This window comes from Chrysemys picta, chromosome 1 (assembly GCF_011386835.1).
Source record: "Chrysemys picta bellii isolate R12L10 chromosome 1, ASM1138683v2, whole genome shotgun sequence".
Taxonomy (NCBI): Eukaryota; Metazoa; Chordata; order Testudines; family Emydidae; genus Chrysemys; species Chrysemys picta.
The window spans coordinates 95,726,240-95,750,256 of record NC_088791.1 but is presented as its reverse complement, the minus strand read 5'-3'; the positions used below and the strand labels follow the sequence as shown (position 1 = coordinate 95,750,256).

General features: G+C 49.2%; 1 protein-coding gene and 1 long non-coding RNA gene across 2 annotated transcripts; one reads left to right on the top strand and one right to left on the bottom strand.

Annotated features, from left to right (window-relative positions):
• Nucleotides 1-39: 39 nt before the first annotated feature.
• Nucleotides 40-23,533, bottom strand: LOC103307570 (cytokine receptor common subunit beta-like). The gene is made up of 14 exons (XM_065563806.1): nucleotides 22,415-23,533; nucleotides 21,119-21,288; nucleotides 18,676-18,805; nucleotides 16,570-16,781; nucleotides 14,173-14,315; nucleotides 13,547-13,718; nucleotides 12,462-12,597; nucleotides 12,211-12,371; nucleotides 11,671-11,813; nucleotides 11,393-11,564; nucleotides 9,710-9,800; nucleotides 9,392-9,461; nucleotides 3,736-3,839; nucleotides 40-2,676 (listed from the first exon to the last, which is right to left on the bottom strand). Exons 2-14 carry the CDS (start codon nucleotides 21,180-21,182, stop codon nucleotides 2,004-2,006), a joined length of 2,271 nt encoding a protein of 756 aa, XP_065419878.1. The 5' UTR covers nucleotides 21,183-21,288; nucleotides 22,415-23,533; the 3' UTR covers nucleotides 40-2,003.
• LOC122172499 (uncharacterized) lies at nucleotides 14,313-16,926 on the top strand. Its single transcript, XR_006172866.2, has 2 exons — nucleotides 14,313-15,844; nucleotides 16,466-16,926. It is a non-coding gene; the product is annotated as an uncharacterized LOC122172499 (long non-coding RNA).
• Nucleotides 23,534-24,017: the final 484 nt, after the last annotated feature.

Here is a 24,017-nt window from a genome sequence, read left to right as displayed (position 1 = left end):
CCCCTTCCTTTCAAGAGCAATGAATTCACTTTTCACATGTTTCAAACCAATGAGTTTATCAGAACTTAAAATATCCAAAAGAAGAATTGCACAGCACAATGCAGGCCTGGCACAGGCCAGAGAACTTCCCCCAAATAGTTCCTAGAATAGATTTTTTTGAAAAAAACATCCAATCCTGTCTAGCTTCAACTTTCTGCCATTGGATTGTATTATCCCTTTCTCTGTTAGATTGGGGAGCCCATTATTAAATATCTGTTCCCCATGTAGGTACTTATAGATTGTGAACAAGTCACCCCTTAACCTTCTCTTTGTTAAGCAAAAAAGCTTGAGCTCCTTAAGTCTGTCACTATCATACATATTTTCTAGTCCTTTAATCATTCTCATGGCTCTTCTCTGAACCCTCTCCAATTTATCAACATCCTCGAATTGTGGTCACCAGAACTGGATACAGTATTCCAGCAGTGGTCATAGCCGTGCCAAATACAGAGGTAAAATAACCTTTCTACTTCTACCCAAGATTCCCCTGTCCCTGTTTATGCATCCAAGATTTGAATTAGCCCTTCTGGGCCCTGCATCACACTAGGAGCTCTTGTTAAGCTGATTAAGCACCATGACCCTCCATGACAAATCTTTTTCAGAGTCACTGCTTCCCAGGAGAGAGTCCCCCATCCTGTAAGTATGGCTACAGTCTTTGTTCCCAGATGTATATATTTACATTTAACTGTATTAAAGCACATATTGTTTGTTAGCTCCCAGTTTAACAAGCAATCCGGATTGCTCTGAATTAGAGATAGAACAGACCAATTAAATCATAGCTTGTCCATCTTAAGAGCCTCTTCCCCACAGCTTTCCCTGCAATAATGTATATTCTCCATTGTTTTCTCCAATCTAGTTTTATGTCTCCTATGATTGGTCTTCCACTGCTTCCCTAAGGACATTATTCCACAGGATAGTAGAAGTCACAATTAGGAAAGGTTTCCTGATCCCCAGCCCAATTTCCCTGTTTCTGTTTCATCCCTTACTCTGACCCACTTTGTCCCATACTCAACAATTCCAATCCCTCCTTGGTATCTACATCCTTCCAACACCAATTCTTCTGGATGAGTATTATCTCTCTAAATAACCTAGATCTGTTTAAAGAATGTGAGGCATTTCATTCCAGGTGCTTGTGACAGAGTCTTATCGGTGACATGCAGTTTGATCATTCATGCCGTGAAGTTTGCATTGAACTCAACATTATGTTCTGCACCAGAACCATAGCAAGACTAACATGGTAATGGCAAGGGGATTAGAGTGTGTGTAATGAGCAGCTCTCTCCAATGGGGATATATTTCCTGGTTTCTGTATCCAAATATACTAATACAGCTGAGAAGGACATGGTGCTGATTGATGTCTTCCACCCCCTTTGGGAGTGGAGAGGGCTGGAAAGAAGAATTGCTATTTTTGTGTCCCAATGTAAGAGGGGTGGAGAACAGGGGGGAAAACAATAGAGGTGACATGCTTTGAATGGTGGAATTTTCATCCAATCACCTGCTCTCTTGTCTTCACCAGTCCTCTCCCAGAGTTAGCAGAGTTCCCTGGCCCTGACAGCTGGTTTCGGTCCTTCCCAAAGTGGCAATGCAAGGTAAGCGTCACACTTCAGAGTTCTGATGAGCTGAATGGCCTGTGTGTGGGTTTGAGGCTAGGAAAGAAGCAGTATTCCTCCATCTCGTGTAGAAAAACTGGCCTAGTGTCATCGGGGTTGAACATGACCACGTTACTCTCGTGCACAGGCTCTGCTTTAGAAGTATCAGCCCCCTCTGACAGAAAGGAAACACTGGTTCAGGAAACACTGATGGGTTGTGAAGTGTAATAGGGGGCCTGGAGGAACATTATGTGACTCCCAAAAATATGCTGGTGCGCTCCAGAGGGAGTGACTGATGCTGGACCTGGAACTGGGAGTGCGACATGAGTTCTCTCAGGGCTCAATGCAGGGCTGGAGGTGCCCTGCGTGGCCTGGGCCGTCATGGGTTGGATGACAACATGGCAGCAGCAGTGAGCATTCCCTCCGGCGGGGCCAGTGCAGGGGACAGATGGGCAGAATCTCTTGCTGACATCAATGACAGATCTTCCGTGGTGACGTATCCCACTGGCCATTTCTGACAGGAGTTGTTTAAGATGGCAGCCATCTGTGACTTTTGATCTTCGGTGTCCCCTTGCGCCACTTCCCCACCTGCTGGCTGGCCTTGTGGCTCTTCTTGCCTTCCAGCAAGGGGCTGCTTCATTTCTTCCTGAGCAGGAAGTGAGACGGGGTGGAGTTGAGCTGCTCCTCTCTCCTGCCCAACCAGAATGGTCTGGGAAGGGGTTCCCTGGGGTGGGGCAGTTTCCCAGTCCTGATGAATGTCAAGCAGGGAGCACCCATGGGGGAAGTGCAAGTATGGACCATTAAAGTCAAAGCAGGACATGGGTGCCTGAGAAGCAGTGGCCTTAGCACTGCTCCTCCAGGGGAGCGTGGCTGGTGACAGGGACTGACTGGTGCCCTGACTTGAATGGCAGCCAGCCAGGGCTGCAGGATATGGAGCTGGAGTTGTCATTTCAAGAGTCTGATACGGGTTCTCTGGGTCCAGTGCACCAAAGAAGCACATCCTCCTATCGTCCACGGCTGCAGGGAGCTCTGCTGAACTAACTTTCATTGGTCTGCAAGAGGGAAACAAGAGGAATCAGAGATGTCACCCTGCAGGGAACATCACATACAGACAGGGAGTGGAGCTGAGGGTCCCCTAGGAGAGAGGTCTCTTGCGGGTTAGAAGGAATCTTTCCCTGAGGGAAGATTATCCCATAATTCCCTTTAGCAGAGTTTCTTGCTCCTTCCTCTGAAGCAGCTGGCACCGGCATCTGTTCCTGGCAGGATACTGGATTAGATGGACATTGGCTGGACCCAGTCTGGCAGTTTCTGTGCTTCTGGAGCCTAGGGGGCCCAAGCAGCACATCACCCTACAGAGATTGTGATCACCACCACCCACATTATATAGCACCAGACCTTTGCCTGGCACTTGGCAGAGATTGTAAAAAGACATGGCCCCTGCCCCAAGGAGCTTACAGCCACTGAGGTAGAAGCTAGCGAAAGGGAGGGGGCAGGCAAGGAGAGATGGGGGTTCAAACAAATACAAACAATGGCCTGAGTTTTCCAAAAGTGACCAGTGATGGCTGGGCACCAACCTTAAGACACTTTAAGGTACGTCTCCACTGCAATGTTTACATTGGCCCCACACTTCTCTTGCACTGGAGGAATTATCCTCTGGCCTATGGCGGCTCCTACTGGCTCTTGTATGCTGCCAGAGCCAGAATCAGCCCCAAGGGTGGTGAGGGCCTCACTTCCCGGTGACAGGAGGACAGGGCGTGTGCGCGAGGGGGTGTGTGTGTATCTGTGTGCTGGGGGTGCTTATCCACCTCCATTTCCAGACTGGGAAATCAAGGGCATTGAGGCAAGCCCATTTCCAGAAGGAGAGATGAGGGAGGAAGGGCTCAGAGTTTGGGACTGGTGTTTCCAGGGAACCAGGGAATTCAGGGGCTGCAAGTCCATCCATTGACATTTCCGGATGGACATGTGGAGGATGTGCCAAGGTTTATTATTCACACGCGTTACATTTGCCACCCCTCTCTGATGGGATCAGCCACCCACAGGAACTGAGATGCCACCATCACCAAGTAACGTCTCGGAGAGTATCACCACTGAGCAGTGCACCGACCACTCACCCATCCAGCACATGGATGAAGCTGACCATGTCTGTCTTCTCGGAAGGGCTCTGCTTGCCAAAGCCCAGCCTGCTGCTCGACAGCGGAATCCTGAGCGGTCCTTTCTGAAAAGAGACAAGGGAAGATAGCACTCCTGGCACACAGAGGGTGATTCCCTGAGGTCAGTAGGAAGCCAGAAGCCCCATAGTGGAGATACCACAGTGTGTGGTAGCACTTTAACCCCTCCTGGGGGCAACATTCCTCCTGGGGACTGGCGGTTTGATGAGGGGGAGTAGGTGTGGAGGCCCCCTGCTGGAGGCCTCATGGCCCTGCCTCACCACTCCCCAAAAAAGAGCAGAGGAGAAGTCCTCCAGGCAGTCTAGAGTGGCTGCAGGGGAGCAGCTAATCAGAGGGGCTGCTGGAGTGACCAATCAGGGGGGCAGAAGGGCCATATAAAATGAAGCAGCAAGGGCAGAGCAGTCAGTTGCTGCCTGGAGCTTGAAGAGGGAGAAGTGGGTGCATGGCTTGCTGGAAGAGCAGCAGGACCATGGGCAGTTCGGTGCAGGCAGGCTGAGCCGAGAACCTAGCCAGAGCAGGTGAGGGTACCATGATGGGCCCTGCTGGTCTGGTTGAAGATTGAACCCAGGGAGGGCTGCTGAAAGGACACCATCCGAGGGAACCGAGATGGGCCCCTTTTGGGCTGTTAAAGAAGGCAGTGCCTCCGGGGGAAGCCTTGGTGCTACAGCCCCATATCAGGGCCACGAGCAAGACCTAGAGACTGTATATCCCGGAATGGGGGACGGTGTGTATGATTTGGCCAGAGGGTTGAGGCACTGAAGAACCGCCAAAAGAACCGTTGGCTGGGGGCATGCTCGTGAGAGACAGGTGCAACCCTGTTGTAAGAACTGAAAGAAAACCAGGCTCACACCCAACCAGGAAGGGAGCACCCACAAGAGGTGGGTGCTGCCCTGTTCAAAACTGAGTCATTGCAGGCAGGTATCGGCTACAGAGGGAGTTCTCACAAGACACAGGTGTCGACATCATTACAGGTGAGGTTTATTTTGTTCTCCACGGGCCTTTCGTTTCCCCCAGTGCTGATCTCTCTCATTTAACTCTGCCCTTCGTCAGGTAGTGCCAGGTGTGTTGTGGCAGCTCTGCCCACAGAGTGCAGGGGAACAGTGTGGGCAGGTGCAGAGGGCAGCAAATCAGCCACTGTGCGTAATGGCGGGCCTGCCCTGGGAGACTATGGGGATGCTGCTGTAGGCAGGGACAGGGCCCAGGAAATCAGCCTGTGTCTATCGCATAAGAGCTCTGCCATCCAGGGTGAGCTGGGGCACACCATTTCCTGGGATTTCCGAACACCTTTGGATCAGACACCTAATGAAACGTGACAGACACTTAAAACCACAGGGTTACGAACAGAGTCCAACTGTGGATTGAAAACCAGCTACACGACTGGGAACAAAGAGCTATTGGGAATGGCTGCTCCTCAGGGCGCAGGGAGCTCATTACTGAGCTGTCCTGGGGCCAGCCCTGGGAGCTGTGTGCATTATGGATTTGGAGAGAGAATTGGGCAGCAGGTTGGTGACATTTGCCAGTGACACAAGATTGTTTCAGTTAGAACTAGAGAGACTTGACAGCATCTCCGGGTGGATGTGAACCCATGGAGGGAATGAGCAACATGATAGTAGGTGCAGTTCAGCTTGCACAAGCGCAAGGAAAATCACCTGGGCGTCTCCTATGCACTGCTGGGCAGGGTCCTCGAAGGACAATGTGTGACGTTATCTGATTAATATATGACCAAAAAATCATTGTTGCAACCTCTCTTATATATCTGCAACAAATCTCAATCAAAATGTGGCATGTAAGATGTTTATGAAAAGGTTATAATTTGCTGGTTTTGATTATGCTATCTATATGCATGTATCATTCTTGTATTTGAAGTTATTAATATTGGCTCTATACCTGGATTTCAAATGCTTGCTGCTGAGCTAACACCCAGAAGGTAGTTAGCCAGCACATCTTGGAGGGACTATTCAAATTAAATGGCTCATAAAAAAAAAAAAAAAAGACTTAACGGACATTAGACCATGGGAGATGCCTATCTACACTGAATGAACTGTCTTGCAAGGTGCTGTTTGAACTATAGGTAATGGCTTCTTGTAGTGGGGCAGTCACCCCGCTCTGGTTAAGAAGGGGTTAAAAGCAATCAAGGGAGGCTCGTTGGGTAAACAGCCAGAGGTGTGGTTGCACCCAATTAGGGTCCAGCTGACCCTGATAAAAGGACAAGCTGAGGGAGTGCGACAGTGAGCTGCATGGTCAGGGGGTTAGAGAAGGGGCAGGAGGGGGCAGTCAAGGGACAGGGGAAGGGAAGGGAAGCGGATTGGATGGGTCAGGAGTTCTGGGGGTCCTGTCAGGGGGCAGGGAGTGGTTGGATGGGGTGTGGAAGTCCTGTGGGTCTATCTGGGGGGTGGGGTGGATAAGGGTTGGGGCAGTCAGGGGATGGGTAGGGTTCTAGGGAGGCAGTTAGGGTAGGGGGGGTCTCAGGAGCAGGCAGTTAGGGGACAAGGAGTGGGGGGGTTGGAGGTTCTGAGGGGGATGAGAAGTAGGAGGGAGTGGATGGGGGTGGGTCTAGGACAGGGCTCCCCCCATCCCGTTTTTTTGATTGTTGAAATATGGTAACCCTACATCACTGCTACAAGCCTGAACCAAGAACTTTGCAATTACTATATGTATTTGATTCCTTTGAGCAATTTAACTCACCTTTCTTTTTATAAATAAACCTTTAGATTCTAGATACTAAAGGATTGGCATCAGTGTGACTTTTGGGGTAAGATCTGAGGTACATATTGATCTGGGTGTGTGGTTGGTCCTCTGGGACAAGAAGAACCTTTCATTTTTTTAGACTTGTTGTAAAGAACCACTCCTCTCTAAATCCAGTGGTTTTGGTGGTGATATGAGAACTGGAATGCCTAAGGAAACTGCCTTATGACGTCTTGTTAGCCAGTGTGGTGAAACTGAAGTTTACTTTTGTTGCTGGTTTGGTATATCTTATGGAAGAATAACCACCAGTTTTAAGTTGTTTGCCCTGTTTCTCAGCAGTTTGCATTCTCAGTTACACAATGTAGTGTGGTTTTTACCCTACAGTTGCTGTGAAAGGATAAAGTCCTTTAGAAGGCTAACGGCATTTTGGGCTGTATAAGTAGGGGCATTGCCAGCAGATCGAGGAACGTGATCGTTCCCCTTTATTCGACATTGGTGAGGCCTCATCTGGAATACTGTGTCCAGTTTTGGGCCCCACACTACAAGAAGGATGTGGAAAAATTGGAAAGAGTCCAGCGGAGGGCAACAAAAATGATTAGGGGTCTGGAGCACATGACTTATGAGGAGAGGCTGAGAGAACTGGGATTGTTTAGTCTCCAGAAGAGAAGAATGAGGGGGGATTTGATAGCAGCCTTCAACTACCTGAAAGGGGGTTCCAAAGAGGATGGAGCTCGGCTGTTCTCAGTGGTGGCAGATGACAGAACAAGGAGCAATGGTCTCAAGTTGCGGTGGGGGAAGTCCAGGTTGGATATCAGGAAAAACTATTTCACTAGGAGGGTGGTGAAACACTGGAATGCGTTACCTAGGGAGGTGGTGGAGTCTCCTTCCTTGGAGGTTTTTAAGGCCCGGCTTGACAAAGCCCTGGCTGGGATGATTTAGCTGGGAATTGGTCCTGCTTTGAGCAGGGGGTTGGACTAGATGACCTCTTGAGATCCCTTCCAACTCTGATATTCTATGATTCTAAGTCTTGAGAGGCTAATTAACCTGCCTGCTTGAACCTGGAGGATGGGCCAGGCCTAATTAGAAATAAAGCCCAGGTCTGGAAGAGAAGGGCTTGTGTACATAAAGTGCTGAGTGAGACTAGTGGGAGGAAGGAGACCCAGGGGAGAGGAGGTGGGAAGTAGCCTGAGACAGGCTACTCCAGGGGTGAGTGGGAAGCCTGACTGGAGACAGGGGCCTGAAGAGCAGTAGCTTCCCGGAGCGAAGGGAGGAGCATGCCAGCCCCTGGAAAGTGGGGCTGTTGAAAGCACAGAACCTGGAGACAAGCTGTGGGGATAAATGGAGCGGATGAGGCAGGCCTGTGAGGCTGAGATGGCCAGCTGAGCCCAGCCAGGCTGAGGGTTTGGTTTTGTTTACAGTTCTATTGGACTTGGTAAAGGACTCTGTTGGCCAGAAGGGGCAGGACTCTGTCAAGATGTCTGACTGGAGGGCCAGGGTATTTTTATGGCTGGAGTAGGCCAAAGATTAGTAGGGGACAACTAAGCCAAAAGTTGCTGCACTTCCACACCCAGCCAGGAGGAGCATTAAAAAGGGAACAGATATGGTGCCCTTCTGTCAGACTGGGGGGCTATCTTTGGAGCTCTACATTTCTGATCACCTCCCAGGACAGAGGATGTAGCTGAGATTGGAGAGCTTCAGAGAGGGCCAGTGGAGGTGAATCGAGGTCTGGGCAGCAGCTACAAGACAGAAAAGAGTGACAGGTTTATTGCATGTGCAAAGGACAAGAGTGGAGGGGAGATGGTGTCTAATGTGGAAAACCTGGGTTTAAGTTCCTGTTCCTTTACAGACTTTGTGCGTGACCTTGGGGCAAGTCATTTAACCCCTTGCCTCCGTTCTCTAGCTGTAAAATGGGATAATAATGCTGCCCTGGCTCACAAAGGCATCGTAAGGAGAAATACACTAGAGGTTATTAGGCACCCAATGCTGTGCTGATGGGAGCTATGGAGGCACCTGGCATAGACTTGGCTGAGGTCTTTAGGAATTGTGCTGGTGAGGAGCACCACCACTTCAGGGTGGGTGGGGGAGGGACTGTGTCTCCTTGAGGGGGACTAGGCAGGTGCCACCATCCTGTAGGGTGATTATACTTGCTCACTAGGGTGCAGTTGGTACAGAGGTGGGGCAGGACCATGACTCAGCCTCCAGCCTGCACCTTCCCCAGCCCTTTGGGGGCACGAGGAGGGAGCAGTCCCTGCGCTCCTGCAAATCAAACACTGTGACTGGCCCTCACATGGAAATGCAGGTGGTTGGGGCCTACTCTGGAAGATCATTACTAAGGGGACTTGGCAGACTGAGTGGTGACTCCTTTTCCCCTTGTCCCATATCATGAGCGGGTCACTCAATAAAAGTAACAGCTGGTAACATTAGGGGGACGGGAGAGAAGAACTAGCTCTTCCCACACTGTAGTGGAAATCTCCCTGCCTCCAAAGGGCGGAGGGCTGTGACTTTATAAAGAGCCAGCTAATGCCCTGGCTCATAAGCTGGATAAGGGTTCAAGTTATGCGAGTTGTAACCGAATCTTGTGCACATAGGGCCAGGAAGTAATTTCCCTATGCAGAGTGTTGCACTCTTGACCAGGTGCATTGTGGGCAGGAGTTTGTTTATCTCTGGAGCATCAGGTTTTGGCCACTGAAGCAGGATAACAGATGTGAGAGACCAACGGCCTAATCTGCCGTTTCCAGTTTGCTCACAGTGCTCCCATGACCCCCCAGGCGGGGGCAGTGGTTTGATCAGCATGTTGAGGTTCCACCTGGGCAGCTACACACTCAGCAATAAACCCCAGGGCAGCATTTCCCCTTTCGCTGCCCCGTGCAAAGCTTCCACTTCCACTTCTCCAGGGTCAGCAGTTCTCTCTTACCTGGAAGTAGCTCTGGAGCAGCTGGCTCTTGCCGGGATTTGGAATCTTTTCCTCCCATTTTTCCTTCTTGCTGTAACAGGACAGAGTTTGCAGGGTCACTTCACACACAGTCTTACCCTGGGCCCCCTTGTCAACCCACAGGTCCTGAAACTCCATGGCCCAGCACTCAAGCTGCAGCCCAGGCATATCCCCTGGACTAAACCCTAGCTCAAGGATAGGGGTGTGCCCATATGGCACCGCACCCTTGTTTCTCTGCCCCTCCCTGCACTCACTCTACCAATGTGTCTGGCGAATCTCCCACTCCCAGTGCAAACTTACCTGAGTAGGCATCTATAACCACACCAGCCAAATGCTATCAGCATGATGGTGAAGACTGGGACCAGCAATGGGAGAATGAGTGGTGACCGGACTGAGACAGATAGATGAGAGAGAGAGAGAGAGAGAGAGATAAAGAGACAGCAACAGAAAATAGCTTAATATCGAACCTTATGTTCTGGATGCTCTGGAGGGATGATATTGAGGTCAGGAAAATGTAGGTTGCCTATCAAGTCACATGTCCTAACTGACAGGTCTGTTAGACCATGGAATAGTTGCCCATGTGGGACAGACTAGATGTGACCTAATCAGGACAATGAATCTGTGAAGACGTTTGCTAAATCCAACTCGTGATTTGATCTGCCTGAGCCCTTTCTGTTGGGGTTTCCATGAACATCTGGATAACCAGTTTACATTTTTGTAAACATCTGGGGATGAGCTTGTATTTGTGTGAGCCCTCGTATGCCCACAGACCTCAGACGTTCCCAAGAAAAAATTCCCTCTCCTGCACAACTCCAAGGGACAGGGTGTCCCAGGAGGTGCTGTGGAAGTGTGGTTCCCCTCTATAGATCTCATTAGGTCCGCCCCAAAGGGGATATGGTCCTCCAGCCCCTACTCTCCCTAATCCCATGTTAGGAATATTAAAAAAAATGAAGAAATTCCCAGAGCAAAGAATTTTGTTAAAGTGAAGTTCAGACTGGGACAACAGATCAGTAACTTCAGGGTGAAGATCCTTACAAGAACATTGCAGATATCAACAAAAACACCCAGTCATTTGAAATGCCAGGAGACTTGCAGTGAAGCGTGAATTTACAAGAAACACAAACATTTGAGTCTGTACATTCACAATTAAGGCCTATTCAGTCACCTCTCCTGTTTGTACAGGTTCAGGAAGCCAATCGCAGACCAGGAACTGCATCATGAGACCAAGTGACCAATCACACAGCCTGAATTCCAAATGCTGAACAACACACCCATGACGCAACGCTTCTCTGAATGAAGAGTGAAAACCCTGTAGGATCTAATAGATTTGCTTAAAATCAGTTGCAAAGAACCCATCTTTTTCTTATTTCACAGACATGAAAATGTTGTTCAGAATGAACCGTTTAACCAGCTCCACTGATTGATCCATTTCTATCTACTAGCACGTATCATTCCTTCCCTTCTCCAGCCCGCCACTTCGATCCATGAACTTCTCTCAGTGGCCTCCAGCCCCATTTTCAGCCTGACCACGTCCAGTGGGATCCAGTCTGTCTGGTTCCTCTTAAAGGTAGTAACCTGGACACCTCAAAGGCTGCAGTGCAGAGATACAATGAGTAGGGGAAGATTACAGTCATGTGGCCCTCCTCCCTAATTTTCCTGGGAATCATAGAATTAAAACCTCTGTACGACACTCGGACAATGTAGGCAGTTCATCCTTGTGGAGGCCCCTTTCTCTCCTCACCTAGTGCATCCACTTCCAACTCCTGATTTTCATACTGTTTTCTTGTTCCCATGGAAAATGGCAGGCCCAGGCTTCCATTCAGATAAGCCAATTATACCCATTCTCTGTGAACTGAAGCATGCAGCTAGGTACTAAGGAGACACTGGTCAGTCTCTTTGCTTAATAAACTGTATGAAACCCCATTTCCCTTGAACTGACCCCCTCCCCCAAAGCCCCAAGCCAGTAGTCCAGCTGGGATGTACCACTCTCAGTTTCCCAGGTGCACTCCTCACTCCACTCGCTCCAGGGCCCCTTGTAGCCATCCGAGTGCACCCTCGCCCGCATTTTTCCCCTATAGCGTGTGGAGGGCTCCAGCATCTGCAGGGTGAAGATGCGGGGAGGCTTGTCATTGCTGATGTTTACAATCTGGGCATTCTGGGAAGAAAAGAGGAGAAGAGATGGAGGAGGGGTGAGGAACTCTCTGTCCCATCCACCCACCTCCCTGGCAGAGTCCTGGGCTCCCAACCGTACCATCACCTACCTCCAAGGAGTCAGTCTTCCAATATAAGAATTCATATCTCTGGCCTATATGGTCATAGCTTAGGATCTGTTTTGTCCATCTCAGCTCATACTCCTGGTCTTTCATCTTTGTCATTGTTACGTTGATAGGCGCAAGCGGCTTGACTGGAACACAAACAACGCAGTAGGAACATGCATCCATCTCCCAGCTTATCTTCCTGCCCATTCCCTTTCCCACTCTGGGTTGTGGGCAGGACTAAGGATATGCAGGTGCGAAACTTGTTGCCTGAGCAGACTAGCACCAAGGACTGCTAATAGCGGTGCCCCCATCTGACACATCTCATCTCCACACACCCATTCTGTGCCTCCTCGCAGCAGTGCTCTGTTGGTGCCAGTCAGGAGCTCCAGTGCTGGGAGCTTCCTTTTCCAGCCCTCTGTCCCACCCACACATCACTGTCAAGCTCTTTTGTTAACCATTCCACCTCTGTCAACCCAAGCGTTTCCTAAGCTGGAGGAGAAACCCCCCGATAACCCTGGGCAGAGGATCCAAATGGGCTCTCACTGTTTTGGGAGGCTTGAATCAGTTTCTCCTCCTCCTTGGGCCGGACAGTTATGAGGTACTGGCTCAGCCTGCTGGGGTTGGTGACATTGATCTCACAGCTGTGGAACAGGTAGTGGCTGCCAGGCAATTCCTCCTCATGGACTGGAGAGCATTCTGTCTCTCTGGGGAAGAGAGCAGCCAGGCCTGAGTGAGCAGGAGGGATGGTCAGATACAGGAGGACAGGCATATGCTGCCATGGGCAGGTCACTTACTCTGATCCCGGTGGGGTTCTATAGAAGAGCGTGAACAAGACAGAGCTGGTGACTTCTGTCCTCACTTCCCAGCTGCACATTAGCCGATCAACCCCATTGAAGAGGCAGCGAAGGTTCTTGGGCTGAGCCTCATCCCCTAGTGAGGAGCCAGTGGTTAGTGTAGCTCTGGGAGGGGCAGGGTTGGGAGAGTTGGGGAGGACAGTGGAGAGGATTGAGACTATTGACGGAGGAAGGGAAAACATTTACTTTCAGGGTTCTCTAGGCCAGTCCAGAGCATTATGCTGGTCCGCTCATCCAATGGATACAATCCAACTATTGAGAGAGACTGGCCTCTCCTTAGCCCATACCCCCAAACCCAACATCTCTCCTGGCACTCACTGGCCCTTTTGCTGAGAGGCTGGATCCTGAGCACACGTCTTACTTCTAGAAGGGCCCCATCAAGGCGAGGGGTTTCAGGTGCAATGGCAGGGGAAGTGGGGCAGGATTGGGAGGGAGGGAGAGGACGGTGGAGAGGATTGTGACCATTGAGGGAGGAAGAGAAAACGTTTACTTTTGGGGTTCTCTAGGGCAGTCCAGAGCATTATGTTGGTCCACTCATCCAATGGATACAATCCACATATTGCGAGAGACAGAGAGACTGGCCGCTCCTGAGCCCACATCCCAAAACCCACTATCTCCACTGGCACTCACTGGCCCTTTTACTGAGAGGCCGGATACTGAGCACACCTAGAAGGGCCCCATCAAGGCGAGGGGTTTCTGGTGCAATGGAGGGGAAGTGTGCGTAAGGAGCCTGTACTGCCCCTACCAGTGCCACACTGGGACTGGTGCCGTGCTCCTGTGCAGTGCAACTAACCAGAGCATTGCAGTCTCTGTGGCTACTGCTCTGGTACCTGTTAGTGACACCAAATTCACTTCAAATAAGAGAACACCAGTGAAACTGGACCATTTTCATCAAATTCCACAGATTCTCCAATGTCATCAGCTCAGCCCCCAAATCCTCTGGAAGTGAAGCACAAAATCCCTCTGCTCCCAGCATCTCATCACGTCCCTCCTTCCCCCCACAGCCCCTCAGCCTCCTGAATTACCTTCCTGGGACTTCCAGGACACGGCAGTGCTCCATTCACCGGACTGCCCAGACCAACCAGCACCCTGGCTTGGCTTGGATCGCACACGAGCTACATAGGTGCTGCCTGGCACAAGGGCATCACAACTCAGCAGGCAATGGGAGGATTTTGCGACTGACACTGAGGAAGATTTCTGTCAGTGGGGATGAGATAGCGAGAGGTGAGGGAAGGTGGAGGGAGAGAGAGAGAGAGAGAGACTTGTGAGAGAGGTGGGTGGAGGACCCTTTTCTTGGGTAATCCAGCTCAGCCAAGCACAGCCTGCGCTGTGATCCCTGGGTAAGGTGGAGCCAGATGCTCCTTGTGCAGGGATAATTGCTCTTATAGCACACAGGCTGCTTTTTACTTGCTAGATCTCTGGTCTTGACCAGCCAAGGCCATGGCTGGACAGCACAGGATATGTAAGATGCACACATAGCTAGCTGCAGCGTGCACGGACCCACTGTCTGGGCCATTCAGGTTTCAGAGGATCGGCTGGGTTCAGCGGCAGCCAAGCAGGTTTCAGAGGATTGCAAAGGTTTGTCTTCTGCCCTCTAAAAGGTGCAACCAAGAACAGCACATGCCAATGCCTAAGCACGTCTCATGCCTACCTCCTGGGATTCCCACTCCCGCTTGTAGGTCATGTCAAGCTCCAGTGCATTGGGCAGCCGGTGTCTTCTCTTTCTCCCTCCAGCTGCTTTCCAGGTTGCTTCTGTGACATTGATCCAACGCTTCTGTGGTGGGAGGGTCTGGACTGGAAATGGGAAGGGACAACATGGGCTGTGGTTATTAGTAGATGTGGAGAGAGCAGAGGGCCTTTTTAAGTCTTATTTCCATAAGGAAGGACCCAGATCTGCCTAACATCAGGCTTTTGTGGGATTTCTCAGGACTGAAAAAACAACAACAACAACAACAAAAACAACTAAGGCTTGTTTGGACTTGGAGTGAAAGAAATGAAGTTGCAAAGGCCTTATGGAAAATAGCGATGAACAAAACAGAAGGAGAATAGGGAGGAGAGTGTTGTCAGGTAGACCCATGACAGCCAGCATTCATTTTAAGGTGGAGACATATTACTGTGTAGTTTTCTGAGTGAAAAGGTTTGACATCAGTTTTTTTCCTAATGGCAGAGAAACCCAGCTAGAACAAGGGTGTGGGTCAGCTGGGAGGAATACATCCGGCTTTTCCATTGTAGGCAGGTAAGGAAGGAATCTATTTATCTATCTGGAATCTTGTAAGTGAGGAGCTGTTAAACAGGTGTCACAATGGAAACGGAAACTCAGTTCCTAGCAGAATTATAGCTGACATGCAGAAGTAAGGTGAAGGGTTAGGGACAAGGTGGATACAAATCAATTTTTTTAATTAAAATTATTTTTTTATTTAAATCTTTTTTTAGTTTTAATTAAATACAGCCTTTTTGCTGTCTGGTCACCCTAAAATCAAGATAGTGAACATGAAGATTTTTCATCTCTGCTGTTTAGACTCTGACAAGGGCTGGAGCTAAGAAAGAAAAGCAGAGGTTCCTAGGGTCAACCTGGGATTCGCCCTAAAAGACATTCAGTGCTGATAGATTACTACATCTCTGTCACCTTTTGAAAGGCTATATTTAGTTGCAAAGCAACTTGTGTTAATGGTTACCAACCAATGAAAATCAACATCTTGTGATGGTGTACCCCATGAGGCTTCATGGGAATATGCTTATGAATGTATATGTGATATAACTGGAATATGTTTTATGCTACATCTGCCATGTAACATATCTATGTAAAGGTTATGATCTACTGAATACATTCCTCTTATTTGTATGTATCATTTTTGTACTTGAAGTTAGGAATATTGGCTGTATACTTGTTTGATAGCCTTAGTAAAGGATTTGGTCAGCTTCTTGAGAAAGGAATGTGCAAATTAAGTGCCCAGTCAAGAACCACTTAAGCCAGCAATGAACTCAAAGACACCAATCAACATCGGAGCTTTCCCAGGAATGTGGCTTGGCTGGTAAGAAACTCATTCGTGCATGGACATGTGACTTGCCCATGTGACTCCAAGACTCCTTCTTGGAGCTGGACTTTGCATAGGAGAGAGGAGGGGGGTCTCCACCCACAAGAGAAAGTCTACTTAAATGCCTGGGAGACCCCTTCATTTTGTCTTCAGCTGGCTAAAGAGAGAGCCTCTCCACCCCCAAGGATACCTGAAAGAAATTGGAACAAAGGACAGTAACTACAGGGGTGTGAATGATTGCTGGACCGAGACTAGAAATAGACTAGTCTGTAAAAGGAAGCTTACTGGGTGAGGTTTTTATCTGTATTCAGTTTTCTTAGACATAGACTTGCGTGTTCTATTTTATTTTGCTTGGTAATTCACTTTGTTCTGTCTGTTACTACTTGGAACCACTTAAATCCTACTTTCTGTATTTAATAAAATCACTTTTTACTTATTAATTAACCCAGAGTATGCATTAATACCTTGGGGAGGGGCAAACAGCTGTGCATATCTCTCTATCAGTGTTATACAGGGCGAACATTTTATCAGTTTACCCTGTATAAGCTTTATACAGGATAAAACGGATTTATTTGGGGTTTGGACCCCATTGGGAGTTGGGCATCTCGGTGTTAAAGACATGAACACTTCTGTTAGCTGCTTTCAGTTAAGTCTGCAGCTTTGGAGCACATGGTTCAGACCCTGGGTCTATGCCGGAGTAGCCTGGCGTGTCTGGCTCAACAAGACAGGGTGCTGGTTTCTGTGATCCACCCTGTCACACATCTCTTAAGAAAAATAACTTTAAAAGTACAAACACAAAACAAAATTAAAATTGAAGATTTAAATCAAGGTTTGCTGCTTGTTGATGTCAATCATGATTAAAATGTAAATGTTTTTTATTTAAACCAATCCACTCTGATTGGGGATCAGGATTCTTGGTTAGGGTTGGGGGACCTGCTCAGAGGAAGAATTATTCATGTGAGAGGATCAAAAATATTCCTGGAGAGAAGAGAGCGGTGGTGTCTTGCCCTTACCCTGGAGGAGACTGACATTCAGCTCGGCCTGCAGCAACCGATCGGGTTTGAAAGTGTAACTGTCGCGCAGCCCAGAAACAAACATGGTGCTGTTCCTGTGGCAGCTCCAGCAGACACAGGAGTCCTGGCAGATCGGCAACTCCTTGCCTCCCTGAGGCTCACATAGGATCTGTGTGCTTCTCCCATGTGCAGAGAAAGTGGGTGAGGAGGAGCTGATTTAGATACAGATAGAAAATCCCAAATTAGGCTCCTGAAATCTTCCCCACATTTATTCTATTCTACTCAATATAAGTTCTTATACTGCACTCATTGCTGTGGTATCTGAGCACCTTCCAGTAAAGCTTTAAGAAATGTGAATATGCGTCTGCTACAGTTATTGTCTTGCCCTAGCTTCAGGGAGAACATATACACATGTTGCTCTGTATGTATATTAGAGAAGGCCGGTCAAAGAAATGAGCCTTTTAGTTAGTACGGAAGGTGGTGAGCCAGAGGCAATGCGTGGGGGGGCATGTGGGGTCATGTGTCCCCCACCATTGCTGTGTCATATGAGGCAGCCAGGCCCTCTCCCTGCAGGGCAGCTGAGCCGGGGAGCTGTGAGCTGCACCTGTCCGGGAGAGGCAGAGGCAGGAGGAACAGCTGTGAGCTTGGAGGTACAGAGAACAGGACACCTCAGCCGGGTCCATTTTGGGGGGCAGTGAGCCAGACATGCACGTCTGCACTCACTCCACATCCCCAGCCAGCTCCAAACTGACTCACCCTCCAGCCCCTCCTCCTCTGAGCTATGTCTCTTTCCCGGGCCAGGAGGTCACCTGATTCCTTTGTGCTCCAACACCTTTAGCTATCGCCTTGCAGGGGGGAAGGGCCCAGGCCATTAGTTGCCAGGAGACAGAGTGTCGGCCATTTATGCACACTGGCCCTCCGCTCTGCGACAATTACACCCCTTTATCCCACCACTTAGAGACTTAAGAAATGCATAGGGGAAACTGAGGCACCCCTACAGTATTCAGAGGAAACATTAAGAACAGTCTCACTTCGACACATTGCCTCATTATCAGCAGACGTGGGCTGTCTCTGTGGTGAGCTCAGCAATACTGGCTGAGGTAAACACCCCAGACCTCTCCTCTGCTCTCTACACGGGCTTCCCATAGAATGTCAAATAAAGTTCAAGGTCTCGGTCCCTATCTTCATGGCACTCCTCTGGCCTGAGCCCAGGCTGTCTAACAGATCATCTAAAACTTCAGGATGAAGACCATGGGCAACAAATCTACTCCTCTGGCACACAGGAACTCCTACAGGAAGGGTAAAGCTGACCTGGGCAGAGGACACAACTTTCTCTGGTGCTACTCTGAGATCGAGGAATGAATTCCCCCGAGAACTAAGGACCATCCCAAACCTCACCACCTTCCGCTTCAAATGCAAGGTGCATTTTTTTGACCTGCCTTCTCTAATGCAACTAAAGAGCAACATTTATATTATATTAACACCCTTCCTACTCCAAACAAAAAAACTACTCAAACTGCACTGCATGTGCTTCTCCCACTGGGGGAAAAGGATCAGAGAGATAACCACATCTTACAGATGTGTAGTCATGTTTTTTAAATGCACTACTGGAAGGCACTCAGAAAAGACAGTGATGAGGGCAGTGCAAAACCCCACATAGAACAGAATGTTCCCGTTGACCCTGCTGCAAAGAAGGGAGGTGTGGAAGGTCTGTGAGAGCAGAGCCAGCGCTCTCTCCTCTGCTGATGAATGAGTATTACTCCAGCTGTACTCTGATGCCTCTTTCTCCACCCCAGGTACAGTAAGCTAACAGACCCTGCCATAACTCACACCTGGGATCCCCCAGAAAAACCAAGGGAGAGTGATAGAAAAGGTAATGAAAATAAACTGATCAGCACACCTTCCTGTATCTCCCCATCCTCCCAATGCAGACCTAAAAGTGTCTCCAACTTCCACCCCCCAGCAGGGCCAGCACAGGTGTCCACGTACTCCTCAAAGCCGGGCTGTCAGCTCGGATCCCTTTCCCTCCTCCATTCCCACCTCTTCGGTTCAGCAGCCACAGACCTCCTGTGTCCTTCTCCAGCAGAGCAGGGGTCAAGCACTTACTTGTCTGAATTGTCCTCATGGTGAAGAGTCACCTGGATGAAGCGACGTGCCGCTGTGCACTCCTGCCACATGCAGGTCGTCCGGGAGGTGAAGTCATTGTAGCAGCGCAGGCTCTGCATCGGGAGGCTCTCTGCAGGGGGAAGGAAAGCACAACGCTGTGGGTGGGTCATAGAGATGGGCAGTGAGGAATAATGGGATGTGCACACCGGGCGGGGAGGGCAAAGATGGAGGAATGAGGCGCGAATGGATAAACTCTCCCGGGAGTCCCTCCCATGTCAGTTAGCTCACGTATCAGGGATGTCATGGACAAAACCTCCCCCTCCCCGCTGCTCACAATCCAGAGGCTGGAGAAGAGAGGTTTACTTACCAGGAGCTGTGGTAATGAGAGAATCGTCCCTGTGCATTCACAGTCTGGCCAACTTGTTTGAGTCTATTATGAGTCTCGGGCTACTGAGTGTTTTTCTTAAAGTCCCAACATCTGTATTGAGGTTATTACCCGAGACTCTCACTTTTCATGTACGAAAAGTAAGTGTCTGACCTACACGGCTGGGAAGAGAAGCTTGAAGGATGAGCCCTAAATACGCCAACACCAAACAACAAATCAACCCCCTCCCCCAGCTGTATTCTCATTCAAGTCTCATGATATTTAAGTCACTCTCAGGATGTTTTAGGCCTGACTCTTGATTTCTGAACGCTGGGGGTTGGCAGTTCTGATTTGCATTGTGGGCGTCGCCCTGGTGGTGAGCACACAGAACCCTCGTTGAAAGCCACACCCGTGGGGGGTGAGTTAAGACCTTTACTGCAGCCATGACCTCAGTGCGAATGAGAACAGCAGTACATCTTCTAATCTAGATAATTGAGACTTGCTGGAATTCCAGTTTGAGATGCAATCAGTTCCTAACTATCTTGTCCCTTCTGGTGTGTAAAATTTCCAGGTAGACGCCACCCTTGATTGGAGTAGAATTGTCTGTGCTGTCTGTGAGCAGCTCTAAAGCTGGGCCACACGTGGAATTCCCACTGCATGGGACAGTTCAACATTACAAAATTGGTTTTCCTTCTACACTGAAAGGAAACCAAAAGCTTTTAAATTACTCAGACAATGGGAATTCTGAAGAGTTTGTTTTGCACGTGGAGCATCAGAAAAATTTCAAAATTTCATTTCAAAACAAACTTCTCATTTAGAAACTTATTTTGTTTTGTCACTGTTGTATTGTTTTTATTATTGTTGCATTATTTCAGGAGGTGTCGCTCGCAGTAATGCACTATATGACATGTCATATGATGTCAAGCCATGCGACAAAACACCTCTAAGGCCCAAGTGAAGCACTCGGCAATGAAGAGGGTTGTCCTGGTGTGAGCATGGGATTTGGACCTGAGAATGGATCACATAGCTTAAGAGCCTTGGAGGTCAGATAGGCCTGGAGACTTGGGTGTCTTTCCCTGAGTGTGAGAGAGGTGAAAACCCTGCCAATAGCACATTGGGCTGGGGAGTGTGATTGCCCCAGCACAGCAGACATCAGACATGCACATCCACCGCTGGAAAGACAGATGTGCATGAGGCACCTCCTCTGAAACCCATTTTAGGCTCTGTATGGGGTCTGGGCTTGGTGCAGAGCTGGGGCAGCAGGAGCTCAGAGGGAACATTGTGGAATTTGGAGAAATTTCTCCCTTTCTAAGGTACACTGACCTAGAACAAAGCAACAAATAACTAGCTCTAACTGTGCACAGATGGGAGAGTAAACCTAGAAACAGGAGCAGTCAATGGACACGACAGAGGGTCCTGTTTGTTCTCTTCAGTGGTAAAGAAGGAATTAAGGCAGTTCAGAGGGATGGACACCCGTAGACATGGGCCTTTGACATTGACACGGGTGACTTGCTCTGTCTCCCTGCCCCTCACATTTCCCCCCTCCTCTCTGTCTCTCTTTCACACACACCTCACAGAGTCATCCTCCCATTTGTCCACACCTCCAAATGGATATTTGTTCACTTATATTTCCATTGAATCTAGGTGGCGTTCTATCCCTCCACTCTCCTCCAGGGGTCTGTCTATCCCTGCAATGCACCTCCAGTTCATCCACCTACTCACCAGCCAGCTTGTTTACACATTTGCCCAATAGCCCACCTGTCCATCCATCCATCTACTCACTCTCCTGTTCTTCCATCCATCCATCCACTTCTCCATTCAGCCATGCACCCTCCCATCTGTAATTCCATCCACATTTCCATCCACTTACCATACCACCCATTCACATAAACAATCGCCCTCTTGCCTGTCAGTCTAGTCACCAACATACACATCTGGAATGGCAGAGGGAGCAGTCAAGCAGAGGAAAGGGGGAAAGAAGGAAAGGGAATGGAGAAGAGTAAAGGGACTGAAAGGAGGGGAGGGAAGATGATAAAAAGGGAGGAAAGAAAAAGAAGAGGAAAAGAAACGGAAACTTACCTCGAGATTCTCCGACCCTGAAAGCCCAGCACAGAGCCAGCAGAGCACTGCAGAACAACTTCATCTTCACACCAGCCTGCGCCCACCAGCTCAGTCCTGCTCCCTGTGCTCTGGGCTGATCACCAGCCTGGGGTTCTTGCACTCACACTTGTTAACTCCTTCTTTGTCACCTGTTGAATGTGGAAGCCAAGCTCTGTTGGTCAGGTGGGAGAGGTTGGGACCTTCTGTGAGATACAAAACCTCCCCTCCCTGCACTGAGGGGACCTTTCACTGATCCATCAAGGCCACAAGGGACCATTAGGTCACCTAGTCAGACCTCCTGTAAGACACAGGATGGAAAATAAAATTTACTTTTCAGAACCAATACATTGCAGGGCAAGGTCACCATCTCCTTACTGGGGTGTTGCTGAATGCCCAGAGAACTGAGAGCCAATTGTGCTTTATTTGACTAACATAAGCATTGTCCCCATTAACCTCATCAGCAAGAAACAGTCCTAGGCTGTGGAAAGAAGGGACTTCAGTCTCCATGTTCATTCGTTCCCTGGACTTCCCCCAAACACACAGCCACACACCCACACTTCCCCCATTGGTTCCCAAGCGTAACCTGGAGACACACCATCCTACCCTACCTTACCCCATCTCCACCACTCAAATACACCTCTCTCCTCTTGGAGGGAGATGGGGATTCAGTCTTCATGTTCCTTCAGTTCCGGGCTTCTCCCCCACCCGCTTCTCCTCCAGTGAGACCGCAAGTGAGAATTGCTTTGAAGTGATTCCAACTGGCAGTTTGTAGCCAGTGCCCCGGGAATTGCTTTGGGACCCAATCCACAGGCATAATCCCAAAGGAGATTTATTGTCTCCTTTGGTGGGATCTAGCATTGAATTTGGTGATGCAAACACCATGGGACAAATTCTTCACTGGTGTAACTCAACTGAAGTTAAAGGAGTTGCACCACTGGAGAATGTGCCCCCATATTATTTCTTTCTAAAGAGCATGACAGACCCTCCCACCTTGGGCACAGCCACAGAGCCAAGCCTCTGTGCTCTGGGGATGTCTGTTCTGTGGCTTTTCCCCACTTTGGGGGAGCATGGAGAAGAGGATCCACCCAAAACAACCCCCCGCTTCCTAAATGCCATTTCCTTTGACAGAATATGGCCTGCTAGACAAGTGAACATTCGCCACAGAGAAGAGATCCCACTGTGACTAATGGCTCCAGAGCTCATGAGCCCTTGTCTGTCTGGGGACAGGTTCTCTTTGCCACGTACCCTTCCCCCAGTAAAGGCAGAGTTTCTCACCTGAGCCAAGAGCTGCCGGTGGGATAGCCGCCTCACAGCAGGTGGATCGCTGGCCCTCTCAGTTCTCACTCCCTGGCAGCTGGAGCGTCTTTACAGATACAGGAATCAGCAATGACCATGGCTGGAATGGATCCCCATGGGAAATAATGAAGCTGGGGTATCCCCTGCACCTTTTGCCCTCTGAAGGCTTCCACACCCCTATATGCCTCCTTTCAAGGAGCAGATACAGCCCTGAACACCGTGGAGCTGAAGTGTGAGACTCGGACTCTGAACTTCCTATTTTTGGTGTTTTCACACCCACCGGGTCCCTGCCACAGATACAGTTCTTAAAAGCTGGGAGGGGGAGGAAATATCTCATTTCATTGTGACCTTTCACTGATTCTTATTAACCGGTTTGGAGGAACCAGGACATGTTGATTTCTAGGAATCAAGAGTAGTACGCTGCTAACAGAGACTGGCCTTTGCTTCCCATCTCCTTGCCCCCATATCCAGTCAGACACTTGCGAAGAAGAGAGAAGGAAAAGGGCAGTAGCGCTAGTAAGAGGAGTTCTGTATTTATCTCCTGCCTGCCCCGCTGTAGCTTACCATAAGACTGTAAGATTTTGGGGGCAGTGACTGCTTTTCACTACATGTGTGTGCAGCACCTTGCCCCCTGGGCTCTCAGTGACTTCAAACAGCTTTGGATCAATAGTAACTCAGTACCACTTATTTCCCTTCCTTCTAAAATTTGCAGACAGTGTCACCTACTCCTCTTTAGTGTGTGTCCATCTGGGGTGACAACGTCACTGCTGTCTGTGGCCATTGTCTTCTATCACAGATAAGCACAGTGCCATTTTCACAAAGTGGTTGCAGCTCCCAGGCCCCCAAATTATACTGATTTTTTCATTTTGCCTTATTTATCTCTATACTTCTCCAGTCCCCAGTGATTTCGACATCAATTTCTAGCAGTGGAGGGGTTCTTGGTTTTAGTTTCCTGTATAACAAGCTAGCAGCTGGTGACAGCCTATGCTTCAGTGGTGCCATTCTGTGATTAAACAGTTCTAAGTAGGATCAGAGTCTGGCTCTGCAGCCTTTTTCTATAGGCACTTTATTATTTTGACTCACTTTGCCACCGGCCCCTTGGATTGGGGATAATAAGGAGGCAGTCAGCTGCCAGTATCTTCTTGTCAGGCTGTCTCAGGGATGTGATAATAATAGTCTAGGACAAGTGAATAGTCCCCCCCTCCCACCTATAGAAACATATCTATGCTTTCCTCATGGGTCCAGCTCTCAGTGTGCATCTCAGTACCAGGGCTCTGCATGGGCAATATACTCCAAGAATGCGATGTACAGGTAAGTAACCTCTTTTCTGTGTGGAAGCAAGAAGGACTTCAAGAAGGGAAACTTGATCTATCTATGCAGCAGGATCATCAAAGACTAGAGGTGAGACTGAATTTGGATCACAAAGCTGTCGGGGTGCATAAGCCATTAGCCTACTAGGGACTAAGCCTCCATCTCCAAATTTGGGTTTCACTTCTACTCCTTCCCTGTCATACCATCTCGATTCTGTAGAAGTGAGTAGCACACTCAATGGCCACAGAAAGCAGAAGGAAACTCCTGTTTA